Genomic DNA, 17,252 nt, shown 5'->3' on the forward strand with positions numbered 1-17,252 from the left:
TTGTCCCCACGTCAACATGCATAATTACAAAAAGCTGATCCACACAATTCGATGAGCATCAGTGGTCAATTGCAATCTGCTCTAGAGCCGCAAAAGTCACAGTGCTCCACGCGAACCCGAGATCTGAAACACGGCAGTTGGATGGCGCAAAACGTGGAGAAGAAAAAGGCTTCGTACACCTTCTACGTTGCGTTGGCATTGCTTGATTGCAAGCCCAGCCCTTGTATCTGAAACTCAGTTATATTGCTTCAGGACGATCGGTCTTCTTCTCACGTTCTTAGATCATGCATGGTACTGGACATGGAAGCTTGTGCCGTTGTCGGCAAAGCTTGTAGACCAATTTAACCACAGAGGCGGTGGTGATCGACTACATGGACATGGAGTCAACATGTTACAGCTATATTGTAAGTGACGACAGCATTTGCAAAGGTAGGAGTTTTGTGGTTCTGTGGACAAATACATATAAAAGGCTTCGAAGATCTGACAACACTCCCCCTCCTTCTACTCACATCTCTCAATTCACTCCTTTCATACAGACTACACACTCGAAGACATATCCAACATGTACACTCCTGTTGCCCTTCTCGCGGTCTCAGCTGGCCTGGCCTCAGCAGCAACATCCTACAAGGCCTCTTTCACCCAGTACGGTTCAACCGACACCTGGGGCTCTGGCAACTGCAACGTTGCTACCACCGCATGCGGTTTCTACACCTCTGTACGTTCTTTGCCTCCCTCTTTCCTTTTCAGCCAGTCCTAACAAAGCCCTCAACCAGCCCGGCTACTCAGCAGCAGTCTCTCAAAACGAATTCGGCGTCGGCGACGGCGCAGGCGCCGGCCCAGCCTGCGGAACCTGCTGGAAACTGACAGCGTCCACCGACTCCAGCGGCAACAAGAAGTCCTTCGGCGGCCCCATCGTCGTTCAAGTCACAAACCTTTGCCCTGCAGACTCCAACCCTCTGTGCGCACAGAACGGACTCAGTGGCACCAACCAATACGGTGCCAACCTCAACTTTGACCTGTGCATTGACTCTGGAGCTAGTGCTGCACTGTTTGGAAGTACTGGTGTTGGATTGGCTGTTGGTACTGCTGAGCAGGTGAGCTGCAGTGAGTGGAGTGGTAAGGTTGTTCATTAGATGGTTTAGCGGTTATCGCAGCTGGTACTGTGTAGCTTTTGAAGAATCATCTCTAGCCTTTCATTAATCTGTAAAACCAGAACACTGAAGCCGTGAAGGTTGAATTGCAGTCGCGAGCAGGGCATCTTACCTCCTATTAGTGACCTATGCTCACATGAAGTCGTTGGACATTCAAAGCTGACACGGCACAACATTATCTTCCAATTAAGGAAATTTGTCTAACAAAGATCTCGTTCGTCTCTATAGAATGGCTATGTATCTCATTACGTTCATAAAATTCATAAAGCATGTTTGGTATCATGATTTCAACCGTGCAGCTAAGGTCAAAATCCAGCTTGCCGTCTGGAACTGCCCTCCGGATAAGGGTTGCCTGCTTCGCTCTTCGTCAAAGTCAAGTCAGGATCCTCAGTCTTCCAGCCACCTTCATCACGATCTTCTTGCTTTTGTGGCCACAGAATGTCTTTGAGGATGACGGCACGAACCATCATACCAAAGACGAAGAACCAGCCAGCAACGAGGAGACAAGTGAATACGCAGCCTACAATGCGGATGGGTTTGCAACCGTCTAGAGCACGTGCTACTGCAAAAGTGCCAGCCTATGGAAAGACGTCAGTTTTGTTTCTCAGGCAGATGCAATGATCGAGGAATGTAGAAGAAGACTTACAGTCAGACCTGTATTCGGGAAAATGAATGAATACCAGGTCAAGGCGAATTGAAGACGACCATGTCTGACGCAAGACCAATGTGCACCGCAAGAGACGATGAAGAAGAAAATGGCAAGACCCCAGAGCCAGATGCCCATCCAGTTTGCCATGACCAAGGAGATAGTGCCAGCCTGTTGTCCCACACCCATAAAATTCTCTGGTATGCATCCTGGGAGATTCTGACCCATAGTAATCACTCCTGCGATGGTGAAGCCGGAGGGACCAACGGAGATGAACATGCCAGGACGAAGAGATTCCTTGGGTAATTTTTGCGTCATCAGGCGGTATAAGAAAGCGGCGTAGACCATCAGGGACACCATGAAACCAATACCTTGGAGACAGAAGCCTCCAACAATGATGGGCAACGCAGAATCTGGCGCGACTCGCGAAGACAACTTTCCAGCATGTGGGCCAATAATCAGTAGCGGGTATGCTGGGAAAATCCACACTGATACAGAAGATTAGCAAAAGTTCTGGACGTGGTAGGGTTTTGCTTCGAGATACCTGGTGTCATCCTAGAGATAGTATACGTCTGTGTTGACCACATGATGAGATAGATACCGCAGGTGAAAGTTATTGCCAGCCCGCAGTACACCCAGAATAAAACGATCATTGTCCTTTCCAGCCAATATCCAGACTTTCCGTTGCCAACGGCATATTCGGTGATATTCATCAACACTGTGCCGAACGAAACAACGGAAGCAGGCACGAAGAGAGATTCAGTGGGATGCGTGAGTGATGCCTTGAAGGTTGATGGATACCAATAGAAGCGAAGAGAGATCATGGTCACATTGAAAGTGATCAGAACTAAGTTGAAAATAAAGAAGCAACAGCCAATTGCATATTGACCATGAAAATGGTAAGGCACTGATTTGGAGAGTTAACACCTTGATTAGGGATGAATGCATGTACACACGTACCAGTCAGAATTACATTGGCTAATTGTCCAGTGGCCATCGTCATGGTAAACCAAGTCCAGACAAAATGTCGTACGCGTTCCTTGACAGTCAAGAACACTTTATGGTGGTTGTGACCATCTTCAGTATCCTCTAGGCTTCTGTGTCGCACCGGACTTCCAGGTAACGGACTGCCAGGTAACGGCGTGCCAGTCGCATAGGGCCTTTGCCAGGGTATATGCAGATGTGAGTTACCAGTTGACCACATATGTCCGCGTTCGAGATCCTCATCTCTGTGGTCCATAGTAGGCAGTTGCTTGCTCTGCTGCGTCATCGCTCGCAGCCCATAATCCAGTGTGCGTGCAAGAGTGAAGTCGCAGCAGACAGCCGTGAACAGAATGTGAGAGACGCAAAAGGAGCAGGTCGTGTGCTGATAATCAGATTTCGGCAAAGTGGCACCGTTCCTTTCTCTGGACCCGCGGGGATCCTGGGAGAAAAACCTCGGTGACGAACAAATGGCCTTCCAGAATCGGTCGGCAAGTGGGAATCCAAGTCTAAAACCGTGACGTTGAGAAACTCTTGTTTATGAACTTGAGTCGCAGCACCGAGTCGTATACGGGCCATGGCAATGATCGATTGCGCGTTCATGCCTTATATCCAGACAAACCACGGCCAAGGCTCGTGTTTCGCCTACTTGTTTGCAAAATTGATCATGAATCGATGCTTCGTGTGTCCGGCGGCCGCGACCGAGTGTCACTAAGTGGAGATAGAGTTACAACGACTTCCCACCTCCTCGTTATTTCCAGTCATGAGGCAGAGCTTATTCCCGATCGTGTCCGCCCGCTGACTCGTGGGGATAAGAGTTTGTTCGTCCCACCACAGAGGCAGTGCTGTTTGCTGAGTCGCTGATCCAAGGCTTAAGCCGGTAACCGCAGGATCGTTGGGATGCGATTCAGGTGCTGAAATATGTCGAAAATGCCTGACGCTCGAAAGTCGGACAGTCTTCAAGTAGCTAGGAAGCCTCCTTTTGAGAAGGTGTTTGCCGATCGCCCCTGCTACTTCGGCGCGTCTGTGCGTACTACGGAGTACTTAATGCCGAATATATCACCGTATGGTCGTTACGTGCTCAAGTCGTTGTTTTTGCGTGCGGGTGTAGGTGTAGCATTACGGAAGTACAAGGCTTGTATTTAACGGACAAGAACCACGAGATCAACGACTCTCTCAGATTATATCTCTAGCACAGCGGTCGTAGGAGAATTTCACTTATGAGCGCTCATACACCATCCTATACCACTCTTGAAAGATGATCGGCGAGAGTGTTGCACTACACGAGATACCTGTGAGGCACATATCAAGACCACTGAGTCCGATCTGAAATGCTCTCCGTTCAACACGACGTGTGACACAACTCGGGCCTGTTTTGTTCCGTCAACGAGATCTCAGATCGTCAATTTAGTGATGTGCCGAAATTCCGGTGCTTGTGGTCGGTGAAAGGTAAACTTCTGGTTGACATGTGTAGGGTTGTCCACTTGTGGGATCGTGAGTGATATTCTTGGTCTTTTTTCCATTTGATGGTTGGATGATCACGTCGCCCTTGAAATCGTCATTGCAATTTCTGTGGGTAATCTGTCTCTGTTTGCAGCAATTCACAACAACGATGAGGATCTTGCACAATATTATGAGACAGATCGTACCTACTAGTCGGGAGTTCATGGAAAAGGATGGGCGGATCTTGTTGCTGCAGTGCTAGCTGCAGACCAAGCTTGAAAGTGACAGTGTTGAGGAATTGCTCTGGAAAGTCACAAGTTATCCCTCTGCATCACTGAATGTGCTAATTAAATTTCATCATATTGAGATGCATTCACGCCATTCAGGGTGTGAAACCAGCCGAGGTATGGTTGACGGATCCAGAAGTTGCCAAACATCAGGCAGGGTTCCAGGCTCGACTATGATTTAGCACAGTATTCTCGAGTATCAAACTTCTTGTGAAAGGACCTTGGCAAACCCGCATACATCAAGCATCTTTATCGGCAAGATGTCGTGTTGAATGGAAGTCACAAATCCCTCGATCTCGATAGGTGATTTGCTGTATGCCGTACATCTGGACACAAACCGAACTCGAGAAGCATGCAAGAGACGATGGCCACACCGAATGGCAATACGAGCACAATGGTCAGGAATCCCTATTCTGTGTTATGAGAAGTACTAGATACTCGAGTGGTGTTGGAATGAAAGAGAGAAATGTCGGGGGTTGCGATGAATAGATGGCTATGGCCACACGTGCACCCCGCAATTTTGTTGGAAGGTGGACCGTGAATGTGCAGATGCCTCGCCGCACGAATGAACGCATAGCAAGCAACAACACCACGAGTCGAGCTATTTTACTGCGATATCAGCGGTACGAGGGGTCCAAACCTAGATGAACAGAGGCGCATGAGTAGCGCGGTAAGGCAAGACTATGGCTCAAGCCTACCGCGATGCGCTCGAGCGCACCGTCCAAGAGCTCAAATCAAGGTATCCTCCTTGTTCTACGACACACAAGCACAATATACCTGACCGAAACCATCCAGGCGCGACGAGAAACGACTACACGCCGCCGAGAGTCTGCTACACGAAGTCGAAGCCGCACATAGAGGTGAGCCTGCACCCTCGTATTCATCTAACTGAAGTACTCCGGCTGACCCGCGTCTGCTACAGAACTGTCGGCCGCGCAATTCACTCCCTACTATGTCGAGGTCAACAAACGCATCGCCGAACTCATCCAGAATGGCGCTGATACACACGAACGAATTGGCGGTCTCTACGCTCTTTCCCAGCTTATCGACTTCAAGGGTGATGATGCCGCTCAAAAGACGACGCGCTTCCATACCGTCCTACGCAAGGTCATGTCTGGCAACGACACAGCTGCTATGGTTGTCGCTGCAAAGACTCTCGGTCATCTTGTCTCGCCTGGAGGAACTCTTACCGCCGAACTGGTTGATGCTGAAGTCAAAGTCGCCCTTGAGTGGTTGCAGATCGAGCGAAATGAGAACCGCCGATTCTCTGCCGTTTTGAATTTGTACGAGCTTGCAAAGAGCTCGCCCACCCTCTTGCACGTATGGATACCCGACATTTTCGAAGTCATCTGGGTCGCTCTTCGCGATCCCAAGGTCATGATCCGCGAGTCGGCCGCCAACACCATCAGTCAATGTTTCGAAATTCTTATGGCCAGAGATCCTCAGCAACGGCAGAAATGGTTGACAAGAACATATGAAGAGATAGACAAAGGTTTCCAACACAATACGGTCGAGGCTATCCATGGCTCCCTGCTCGCTCTAAAGGAACTGCTGCAGAAGGGCGGTATGTTCATGCACGGCCCTCGCTACAAGGAAGCTTGCGAGCGCATCTTGTCATACCGCGAGCATCGTGACCCTCTCATTCGCCGTGAGGTCGTCTACATCATCCCCATCCTGGCCAGGTACGCACCAAAAGAATTCTGTAATGGTTACATCCATCGCTCCATGTCACATCTCCAAGGCCTTCTCAAATCCCCGAAGGATCGAAATCTGTCGTTCATCGCCATCGGAAACGTCGCAAATGCCGTCGGCAGCCAGATCGCTCCTTATCTCGACAACATCCTCCTTCACATTCGCGAAGCCCTCAGCGTCAAGGCACGTATCAAGAACACTGATGAAGCTCCTATCTTCAAGTGTATCAGCATGATTTCGATCGCTGTTGGTCAGACTCTGAGCAAGTACATGGAAGCTTTGCTCGACCCAATCTTTGCCTGCGGTCTGAGTGATGCTCTTACACAAGCACTCGTTGACATGGCCCACTATATCCCTCCAGTCAAGCCAATCATCCAGGAGAAATTGCTTGACCTATTGAGCATGACTCTATGCGGAAAGCCATTCGTTCTACCAGGCCACCCTAGTCACAGCACGCCTTTGCCCCGAATCTTTACCAGAGAAGTCAGAGATCAAAATGATCCTCAACATGTTGAACACAAAGAGCAGCAAATCGCGCTGGCTCTATATACTTTAGGCAGCTTCGACTTCTCTGGTCACGTTCTCAATGAGTTCGTTAGAGACGTTGCCATTCGCTATGTGGAAGATGACGATGCCGAGATTCGCAAAGCAGCGGCGTTGACCTGTTGTCAGTTGTTCGTTAGAGACCCGATTGTCTATCAGACCAGCCACTACTCGATACAAGTAGTCAGCGATGTGATTGAGAAGCTTCTGACTGTTGGAGTTGCTGATCCAGAAGCTGAAATCCGAAGAACGGTCCTAGCCTCGCTAGATGCTCGCTTCGACCGTCACCTTGCGAAGGCTGAGAATGTTCGCACGCTCTTCCTTGCACTTAACGACGAGATTTTTGGCATTCGGGAGGCTGCCATGACCATTATTGGCCGTCTTACTGCTGTCAATCCGGCTTATATCTTCCCTTCTCTGCGCAAGGTGTTGATTCAGTTATTGACTGAAATCGAATACTCGAACAATGTCAGAAACAAGGAGGAAAGCGCACGATTGATCAGTCATCTCGTCGGCTCGTCTTCGAAGCTGATCAAGCCATATGTTGATCCTATGATTACTGTGCTCTTGCCAAAAGCTCAAGATCCCAATCCTGATGTGGCACCCGCCACTCTGAAAGCAATAGGTGATCTGGCCACTGTCGGTGGCGATGAGATGGTGAAGTACGTTCCTGAATTGATGAAAGTCATAATTGAGAGCCTCCAGGATTTGAGCTCAGCCGGTAAAAGACGAGCAGCTTTGAGGACGCTTGGACAACTTGCCAGTAACTCAGGCTACGTGATTGATCCCTACGTGGAACACCCTGAGCTCCTATCAATTCTAGTACAGATCGTCAAGAATGAGCCACCAGGCGAACTGCGCAAGGAGACGATTCGACTCATGGGTATTCTTGGTGCTCTGGATCCGTACAGGCATCAGGTTATGGAGCAATCCTCGGTGAACCATCTTGTCACAGACTCACAGACAGTTACTGATGTTGGTCTCATTATGCAAGGAACCACTCCTTCGAACGAGGAATACTATCCTACGGTTGTCATCAACACTCTCCTGGACTTGCTCAAGGAACCCACTCTGGCGCAACATCATGCTGCTGTGGTTGAAGCTGTTATGAGTATCTACAGAACAATGCGCTTGAAATGTGTCAATTTCCTGGGTCTAGTCGTCCCGGGCATACTCCTTGTTATCCGCACCTCACCAGCGGGTAACATCGAGAAGTACTTCAATAACCTCAGCGAGCTGGTAGAGATCGTTCGACAACACATCAGACCTTATCTGCCAGAAATTCTTGCAACAGTGCAAGACTTCTGGGCAGACAACTCGCCATACCAGGCGACAATGCTTGCACTTATCGAGTCCATCGCACAATCTCTCGAGGGCGAGTTCAAGATATACCTTGCCAATGTGCTTCCTCTGATGCTTGGTGTACTTGATCACGACGTTACGCCTAGACGCTTGCCGTCTGAACGAGTGTTGCACGCTTTCCTTGTCTTTGGTTCGAGTGCCGAGGAGTATATGCACTTGATCATTCCTGTCATTGTTCGTATGTTCGAAAAACCAGGTCAGCCAGCGCATATCCGCAAGCTTGCTATCGAGACTATTGGCAAGCTCTCACGACACGTCAACATCTCTGAGTTTGCTGCCAAGATTATCCACCCTCTTTCGCGAGTTTTGGCAGGTCAAGAGACTGGACTCAAGCAGACTGCTTTGGACACTCTGTGCGCCCTCATCTTCCAGCTTGGCCCTGATTACATTCACTTCATACCGACCATCAACAAGATACTGGTGGCTCACAAAGTCCCTCATACTAACTATGCCTTAATCGTCAGCAAGTTGCAGAAGGGAGAGCCATTACCGCAAGACTTGAGTCCAGACGAGCGATACAAAACCTCTGCCTCGGAAGAAGTGCAAAGAGGCGTTGACAATCGCAAGCTAGCAGTCAACCAACAACATCTCAAGATTGCTTGGGCGGCCAATGCCAAATCTACCAAGGAAGATTGGCAAGAGTGGATGAGACGATTCAGTTTGGAACTGCTTAAGGAATCGCCTCAAAATGCCTTGAGGTCGTGCTCGCAGCTGGCTAGTTCCTACCCTCCTCTTGCAAGGCAACTCTTTAACTCTGCCTTTGTGTCATGTTGGACAGAGCTTTACGACCATTACCAGGAGTCCTTGGTTCGCTCGATTGAGACCGCTTTGACTTCACCGCACATTCCTCCTGAGATTCTACAAGTACTTCTGAACCTTGCTGAATTCATGGAGCATGACGACAAAGCTCTTCCAATTGATGTTCGTACACTTGGCATGTACGCAGGCAAGTGTCACGCCTTCGCAAAAGCACTTCACTACAAGGAGCTCGAGTTCAATGCAGAGCAAAATGCCAGTAACGTTGAGGCTCTAATCAGTATCAACAACCAACTTCAACAGACTGATGCCGCCTTCGGTATTCTGCGTAAGGCGCAAGGCTACGTGGACGTCCAGATGAAGGAAACATGGTTCGAGAAGTTGCAACGTTGGGAAGAGGCATTAACAGCGTACCAACGCCGTGAACGTGATGAACCGGATTCATTCGAGGTCATCATGGGCAAGATGCGCTGTCTTCATGCTCTTGGTGAATGGGAGGTACTTTCCTCGCTTGCTCAGGAGAAGTGGATGCACGCTTCTTCAGAGAATCGCAAGTCTATTGCTGCTCTCGCCGCCGCTGCTGCCTGGGGTATGGGTCAGTGGGAGCTCATGGACGGCTACCTATCTGTCATGAAACTCCATTCGCCCGATCGTTCCTTCTTCGGAGCTATTCTCTCAATCCACCGCAATCAATTCGACGATGCACAGCTTCACATTAATAAATCAAGAGAAGGCTTGGACACCGAACTTAGTGCACTCCTCGGCGAATCATACACGAGAGCATACAGTGTCATTGTTCGCGTGCAAATGCTTGCCGAGTTGGAGGAGATCATTGCATACAAGCAAAGCTCCAGTGACCCTCACAAGCAGGAGCGCATGCGGTTGACCTGGACCAAGCGTCTCAAGGGATGTCAGAAGAACGTCGAGGTTTGGCAGAGAATGCTCAAGGTGCGTGCCTTGGTCATCTCGCCTCCCGAGAATGCAGAGATGTACATCAAGTTTGCCAGCATTTGCAGAAAGGCACAAAGGAATGGCCTGGCTGAGAAGTCACTCAACTCTCTTCTTGGTTGGCAAGGTAGTCTCATGACACCGGAAGGTCAGGAGCGTACCCTCCACGCACCATACCCGGTCCAGTACGCCGTCTATAAGTATATGTGGTCGAATGGATATTCCTCAGGTGCCTTGACAGGTCTAAGAGACTTTACAGAAAGACTGCGTATGGACTACGAACAACGATCATTGGCTGTCACAAATCCTGGCACTAATGGTATGAATGGCATGAACGGTACCAATGGTGTCAATGGCACACAATTCCCTGCAGCTGGTGTCAGCCCTCAGGTCTCTGAGAAGGATATGGCTCAGTTGGCCGACTGGCAGAAGTTGCTTGCTAGATGTTATCTCAAACAAGGTGACTGGCTCAGTCTGCAGATGCGCGGAGAGTGGGATGCCCACCGAGTACACGAGATAAGATCCTCGTACAAGGCCGCTACCCACTATAACCAAGATTGGTACAAAGCGTGGCACGCTTGGGCACTCGCGAACTTTGAAGTCGTTACCGCTCTCACAGCAAATAAGGACAGAGGAGAAGCCGATGGCATGCAAAGACGATACATTCACGACTACGTTGTTCCTGCCATTCAAGGATTCTTCAAGTCGATTGCACTTTCTTCTTCAAGCTCGTTGCAAGATACATTGCGTCTGTTGACATTGTGGTTCAATCATGGCGAGCATCAAGAAGTTACCTCGGCAGTCACGCAAGGTGTGACTACTGTGAGTATCGACACATGGCTCGAGGTCATTCCTCAGCTGATCGCTCGTATCAACCAACCAAACAGACTGGTCAAGGAATCAATCCATCATTTGCTATGCGAAGTCGGACGGGCTCACCCGCAAGCACTTGTGTATCCATTGACTGTCTCCATCAAATCAGAAGACAGAGATCGCTCAAGAGCTGCGAAGGACATCATGGCTGCCATGGAGCAACACAGTCCCAACCTCTGCAGACAGGCAGCTGTTGTCAGTCATGAGTTGATCCGTATTGCGGTGCTCTGGCATGAGCAGTGGCACGAGGGTCTTGAAGAAGCGTCCAGACTGTACTTTGGTGACCACGACATCGATGGTATGCTTCGCACTCTCGAACCACTACATCGCATGCTTGACGAGGGACCTGAAACTCTGCGTGAAATATCATTTATCCAGAGCTTCGGACGTGACCTCGCGGAAGCTAGAGATTGGTGCAACAACTTCAAGCGCACAAATGAGGTCGGCGATCTCAACCAAGCCTGGGATCTCTACTATGGCGTCTTCAAGAGAATTGCTAGACAACTGCCTCAGCTTGCCAACCTTGAGCTGCAATATGTTTCACCCAAGCTCAAGAATGTTCATGATCTTGAGCTTGCTCTGCCCGGTACCTACAAGAGTGGCAAAGAGATCATTCGCATTCTTTCATTCGACCCATCGTCGACAGTCATTCAGTCCAAGCAGCGACCAAGAAAGCTTACCGTCACTGGCAGTGACGGCGGTACCTACCAATACCTGCTCAAGGGTCACGAAGATATTCGCCAAGATGAACGCGTCATGCAACTCTTCGGTCTTGTCAACACTCTGCTTTCACATGATCCCGAGTCTCTGAAGCGCCACCTCAACATCCAGCGTTACGCAGCCATTCCTCTATCGACGCAGTCTGGTTTGCTCGGATGGGTACCCAACAGCGACACCTTGCATGTTCTCATCCGGGACTACCGTGAGAGTCGTAAGATCCTTCTCAACATCGAACACCGTATCATGCTTCAAATGGCACCCGACTACGACAACCTCACGCTTATGCAAAAGGTGGAAGTGTTCGGCTATGCACTCGATAACACGACTGGCCAAGATCTATATCGTGTCTTGTGGCTGAAGAGTAAGAGTTCAGAAGCTTGGCTTGAGCGCCGCACGAACTACACACGCTCGCTTGCAGTCATGTCAATGGTCGGCTACATTCTGGGTCTCGGCGACCGTCATCCATCGAATTTGATGCTTGACCGCAACACTGGCAAGATCATTCATATCGATTTCGGTGATTGTTTCGAAGTCGCCATGCATCGCGAGAAATATCCCGAACGTGTTCCTTTCCGTCTCACGCGTATGCTCACCTTCGCCATGGAAGTCTCAAACATCGAAGGTAGCTTCCGCACCACCTGTGAACATACCATGCGTGTTCTTCGTGAGAACAAGGAGTCACTCATCGCTGTGCTCGAAGCCTTCATTCACGATCCTTTGCTCACTTGGCGTCTGGGTAACAAGAACTCACCTCCCGAGCCATCATTCCCATCCGAACGTCGCACATCAATCATCGGCGATCTGGATGCTGCGCCTCGCAGTACACCAGGTGGACGTAAGCGAGCACCACCCGGTGGAGAAAACGTCCCTGGCGAAGGCAAAGAGGTTCAAAATGCCAGAGCGCTGCAAGTCCTTGCCCGCGTCAAGGAGAAGCTCACTGGTAGAGACTTCAAGAAGGATGTCGAGTTGGCCGTCGAAGAGCAAGTCGAGAAGTTGTTGTCTGAAGCAACGAATCTCGAGAACTTGTGTCAGCATTATGGTGGTTGGTGCAGTTTCTGGTAGTCGTGGGAAGAGAAGGGGGTTATGGTGGAATATGTTTCGGTATCTGTTCGCTTTCCTTCACTTCGCTTTGGCTTTGCGGTGGCTGTGAGCTCTTTTGCATGCATAGCGGTGGCGTTCGATGGTTGCTTTTGTCTCTTTATCGTGAGTAGGGGCTATTATAATAGTTTCGATATGTAGTGTTAGGCGAATCATATTATGCATCAAAGTTCGTGTTCTCACTGACCTGGTCACACACGTAGTACTCTGTGACATAAAGTTAGGTTTCCTAAGCATAGATGAAGAACTAGGTATATCCATCCCATGGTAAATTCGTTCATCAACTCTACGAGTTGGCCCCCCACTGGATGAGAGTCCCGCGAGTCTACTCTGTTAGGTAGTCTTTACTCGTCAATGAAGCACAGTGGTACTCTCCTGATTCTATGACAGTCTTGACACAGAACCACACATTCCTTTTGCAGATCAATATGTGTCACTTGATGAAAGTGCATCCGGTCAAAACACAGTTCGTATTCTTAACGGAAAGATGAAGAAGGTAACAGTATCGCATCCGCGAAAGCGGAACATCAATGAACACTTCCAACTCTATATTTAACTTGTTATCCCGTCCTCCTGCCACCCTCCTGATCCCTCGTGGTCCCCACAAGGCAACCTTCAAAAAACCACATCAACAGTGACCATAAGAATTGCAGACCCGCAAACCCTTTCTTTCGATTACAACACCATAACCATGACCATAAGCAGTGCAGAAATACAACCATCGTTTCAATGCCTCCTCTCAATGAGCTTAGTCATCATCGTTATTGTTGTCAAACTCCTCCTCATCGCCAGAGCAGTATCCAGAATCACCTTCGTCTTCAGAGTCGTCGGAGCAGTAGAACCCATAGTCAGAATCACCATATTCAGATTCTCCATCAGTGAATGGGTAGACCATGGTCAAGAGTGAGTCGTAAGGTAGGAGAAGGTTGGGTGTAGAAGGGTGTTGGTGGGGTTTTGATTGTTTGTTGGTTTGTTGTTGGTTGAAGGATTGCGTGAGTTGGTATAGAGCAAAGGCGATGTTCTGCGGGCATTATATAGACTCTGGACATGAGAGTTTGTATCTAAGAATAAGTCGCTGTAAGACCTTGCTCACACATTCGGGGTTTCCCTTTGTCTTTCAAGAACGATGTGACAAACGAACAAGTATCCCTGAGACAATTTGTTCAGGACTTTCTCAGACAATGTTGTTCTGGCATCAAGCAAAGAAAGGTCAACACACTCTCGTTGGACAGACTCGGAGAACGAAGAATCAACCCGAAGACAATTCTGCTGACTTGATGCTCATTTGTATCATCGTCCATCCTCACCAACTAACTGTCAGCATCTGCCTCTGACACACACGGCACCCCAACACCCCCCTCAATATTATTACACACAATCTCTGCCGTGCCATTAGGACTAGTGATCTCAATCTCTTGCAACTCGATCCCACTACAAGTAGCCCCAGGACTGCAAGTCAAATCCGCAACAACTCTGTTATCCTTTCCAGAGGATGAACCAGTGAAGTTGATAAACTTGATATCGGTAATGTTGACTTTGGAAGGATAGGTAGCGCAGGTTGTTTCGTTGATGTTGAAATAGCATTGATCGAGCACGATTGGTGCGTCGGTGTTTTCGATGTGCACGTTTTCGTAGGTTATGTTGGAGATGTAGCCGTAGCCTACTTCTGGTCCTGCCCATGCCCTGATGATCTTGTTAGCACATTGACACGCCCTCATAGCGGATGTCTGACACTGACTTCAGTCTGGCACCGTTTTGGCCGTTGAGTAAAGTGATGTTCTTCATGTAGGCGTTGGAAACATAATCTTTGATTCCGGGGTATTGACCAATTGATCCCATAGATACGCCATGAGTGCCATTGCACCAAAGATTCTCCACGTAGATGTTGGTCGTATTTGGTTTGGGTGAGAAGCAGTCATCGCCAACGTTGACACGAGTGTTCGTGACAGTCAGGCCATCAACATTGAGCGAGTCGAAGCCGTCAGTGTTTTTGGGAAGGGCCTGGCAAGAGTCAGTGGTCTTGTTGAATGAATGAGACATAAAGAGCTTACTGATGCATTGTTGCTGAAGGCTTCGATGTATACATTGTCGAAGGAGACATCCTTAGTACGGACCAGAAAAGTTGTCCAACACGGGCTATTCAGGAAAGTGATACCTTCAATGTCGATATTGGTAGCGTTGTCAGTCAAGAATAGGATGGGACGGTAATAAGTGTTACTAGCATCCTGGTCGGAAGTCAGCTGGAGAGTCGCAGTTCGTCACACTCCAAAGACTGACCAAAATTTCGCGGCCAGCAAAGCCGTTGTACCACGCTTGTCCATTCCCATCCATCGTTCCTTTGCCGTAGATCTTGATGTTCTTTCCACTCCAGACCATGAAGGTGATACTCTTCTGGAAGGGATAATAGAAGTAGTTGTTCTGCCAGTACTCTACGTCGTCGGTAAACTGTATTGACCGTGTCAGACACATGACCGTGTGGTTTGTCCTCGTTGCTCACCTTCAAGGTACCATCGAGCTTGATGTATACATCGTTGAGTACTGGAAGATCAACCTTCTTGCCAATTATGTATGTCTTTCCTTCCTCGAGATGCACGAGTCCTCCATTCTGTGCTTGTTCCAGAGCCCAAACGAAATCTGCTGAGATGTCATCGGTGTCATCTTCAGACGCGCGAATTGTGACCTTGCGGCGGTCATCTTCGATACTGTTGCCCCATCTGTCTTTTCTGTTCCAGCCAAAGTATGGTCGTCCTTTGTGTCTCCAGGGTTGGGTAATAGATGCACCATCCGGGATGTCAAAAGCTGCAACTGAGGTGACCGTGGCGATGGCCAGAAGACAAGAGAAGACTTTCATTCTCACAGTGCAATGAAGAAAGAAGATTGCATTCTCCTCACATCTGTGCTGCCTACATGCAGATTATATAGTCCCTCTTGCTCACTTCTCACATGAGCGGAAAACAAATTCGAGCAAAATTTCTCCATCTTGGCTATGCAGGATTGTCAGCCAAGCCGGACAACAGTTGGTAGAAGAGAGTTGAGATTCTCTCTCATCTCAATGGTACTGACGTCGCTAGACAATGTTGCTTGCAAATATGGGGCGGTCGTTGCGGGGTGACTGGCCAAGACGTGGGTGAAAGATGCGGAGATGGCAGGAACGCATCCACGATCGACACTTCCTCTGCATGAGCTTGGTTTTTCCGCCAATACCATTGCGTTTCTTGACTCTTGATACGATCTCATACCGGCTGATATCCAGTCATGTAGGGTCTCTCGTATGGAGTTCCCCAGATCAGGTTGACCGGGGAAGAGAGATAGGTGATAATCAAGGTTGTCGGCTTTTCGGCCGAATGTCTTCCGGCAACTCTCATTGATTGCTTATTTCCTTGCATAAGGTCCAGGGTATCTCGGAAGCTCAGTTGTAAGGTATATGTTATTCCCATTGGTTATCCAGCAATTATGCCACGATAGATTTGATTTTGCATAGTTTCGAAGGGGAGACATCTACTTCATTTTGAAGATATGGCTGAATCCGTATGTGATATTATCAGCCTGGGCTCTTGCACTGTGCTCATAGTCAAATGCCTTGACTAAACCAATGAAATGGGACGCCGCAGCAAGTAAGACCAATACATGGAAGATCTGATGAGAACTGCCCCAGATGTCGAAAGAGCCAGGCTTTAGACGTTCTGGGAATCGAGCCTATGGTAGTAATTAGTGAACTGACATAAAATCATGCCAACTGTTCGACTTACAGCATAGATTGCAGCTCCCGAAATGTACAGGACACCTTGCAAGACTAGCCAGGAGAGTCCAATCTGTTGTTGGAGTTGATCGACTCCAAACAAGAAGATGCCGTGCAGCACTGGAATAATGGCACTTGCACCCATGGCGACGAACATGCCTGCACGGAATGGACGCCATTTTGGCGTTCTGAAGCTGGGCATGACAGACACAATCGCACAACCGATGCCAATCAGGGTGATCTATGACGGTCAGCAATGAGGATATCAATAAGGGAGAACAATGCATACCATTGACCAATATACAGCAATGTATTGGGGCTCTCTGGCGAAGCCATAAAAGATGCTCGGAATAAAGCTGCCCCAGATCAAACACACGATGCCAACATAGTCCAGCTGATTTCCAATCTTGTTGACTTTGGGTGAGTGATTGGAGATGGTGTGGTAGGTAGCACTCATGCCTAGACAAGCAATGGCACCGCCAAAGAAGCAACCGAAAACGACGACATCTTCTGTGCTCGCTCTGTTGTATCTCGGCTTGATGAGAGAATGTAGGTAGATAGAGCAGGCCAAAGAGACGATGGCTCCCAGAAGGTGGGTGTAAATGTTCACAGTCTCATTGTGAATATATGACAGAGAGGTGAAGGAGCGGTAGAAGGAGTTACTCGCAGGTCGGTAGCCGGAGTGAATATAATGATTGTCCTGTTGCCACGATGGTAGGTCTGACCAGAGGACTGTCAGGGCATGGGAAACCTTCTTCTCGACCTTTGTGACGATGTCGTCTTCATTCTGTTCCTGGATTGAAGTAAGACGGGTGGGCTTTCGGTGATTCATCCTGGGTAAGACCTCGTAGCAGGTACCGCTGCTCTTGATAGTCGAGGAGTGATGAAGTAATGTTGTGCAGTGACCTTTAGATATAGTTTGCAAGATGGTTGGAAATTCTCAACAAAAGAGCGAGCTGGTTTCAGCGCTGCATATTTGATGGTGAAAAGAGAAGATTGCAAGCTCGACGATA

The 17,252-nt window shown here is 48.9% G+C and overlaps 5 protein-coding genes across 5 annotated transcripts; 2 read left to right on the forward strand and 3 right to left on the reverse strand.

Annotated features, from left to right (window-relative positions):
- Positions 1 to 562: 562 nt before the first annotated feature.
- M437DRAFT_72775 (uncharacterized protein) lies at positions 563 to 1,133 on the forward strand (the record flags this gene model as incomplete). The annotated part of the gene is made up of 2 exons (XM_041025904.1): positions 563 to 715; positions 774 to 1,133. 2 exons carry the CDS (start codon positions 563 to 565, stop codon positions 1,131 to 1,133), a joined length of 513 nt encoding a protein of 170 aa, XP_040882952.1.
- Positions 1,134 to 1,456: 323 nt separating this feature from the next.
- Positions 1,457 to 3,001, reverse strand: M437DRAFT_41374 (uncharacterized protein; the record flags this gene model as incomplete). The annotated part of the gene is made up of 4 exons (XM_041020374.1): positions 1,457 to 1,729; positions 1,798 to 2,285; positions 2,342 to 2,704; positions 2,758 to 3,001. The coding sequence occupies 4 exons, from the start codon at positions 2,999 to 3,001 to the stop codon at positions 1,457 to 1,459; spliced, it is 1,368 nt and encodes a 455-aa protein (XP_040882953.1).
- A 2,190-nt stretch (positions 3,002 to 5,191) lies between these two features.
- Positions 5,192 to 12,464, forward strand: M437DRAFT_40781 (TOR1 phosphatidylinositol 3-kinase; the record flags this gene model as incomplete). Its single annotated transcript, XM_041020250.1, has 3 exons — positions 5,192 to 5,247; positions 5,304 to 5,368; positions 5,431 to 12,464. The coding sequence occupies 3 exons, from the start codon at positions 5,192 to 5,194 to the stop codon at positions 12,462 to 12,464; spliced, it is 7,155 nt and encodes a 2,384-aa protein (XP_040882954.1).
- Positions 12,465 to 13,810: 1,346 nt separating this feature from the next.
- On the reverse strand, positions 13,811 to 15,351 carry M437DRAFT_40412 (glycoside hydrolase family 28 protein; the record flags this gene model as incomplete). Its single annotated transcript, XM_041020190.1, has 5 exons — positions 13,811 to 14,183; positions 14,239 to 14,501; positions 14,552 to 14,725; positions 14,778 to 14,945; positions 14,998 to 15,351. 5 exons carry the CDS (start codon positions 15,349 to 15,351, stop codon positions 13,811 to 13,813), a joined length of 1,332 nt encoding a protein of 443 aa, XP_040882955.1.
- A 647-nt stretch (positions 15,352 to 15,998) lies between these two features.
- Positions 15,999 to 17,071, reverse strand: M437DRAFT_40577 (hemolysin-III channel protein Izh2; the record flags this gene model as incomplete). Its single annotated transcript, XM_041020216.1, has 3 exons — positions 15,999 to 16,196; positions 16,250 to 16,480; positions 16,529 to 17,071. The coding sequence occupies 3 exons, from the start codon at positions 17,069 to 17,071 to the stop codon at positions 15,999 to 16,001; spliced, it is 972 nt and encodes a 323-aa protein (XP_040882956.1).
- Positions 17,072 to 17,252: the final 181 nt, after the last annotated feature.

The sequence above is a fragment of the Aureobasidium melanogenum genome (assembly GCF_000721775.1).
Source record: "Aureobasidium melanogenum CBS 110374 unplaced genomic scaffold scaffold_3, whole genome shotgun sequence".
Taxonomy (NCBI): Eukaryota; Fungi; Ascomycota; class Dothideomycetes; order Dothideales; family Saccotheciaceae; genus Aureobasidium; species Aureobasidium melanogenum.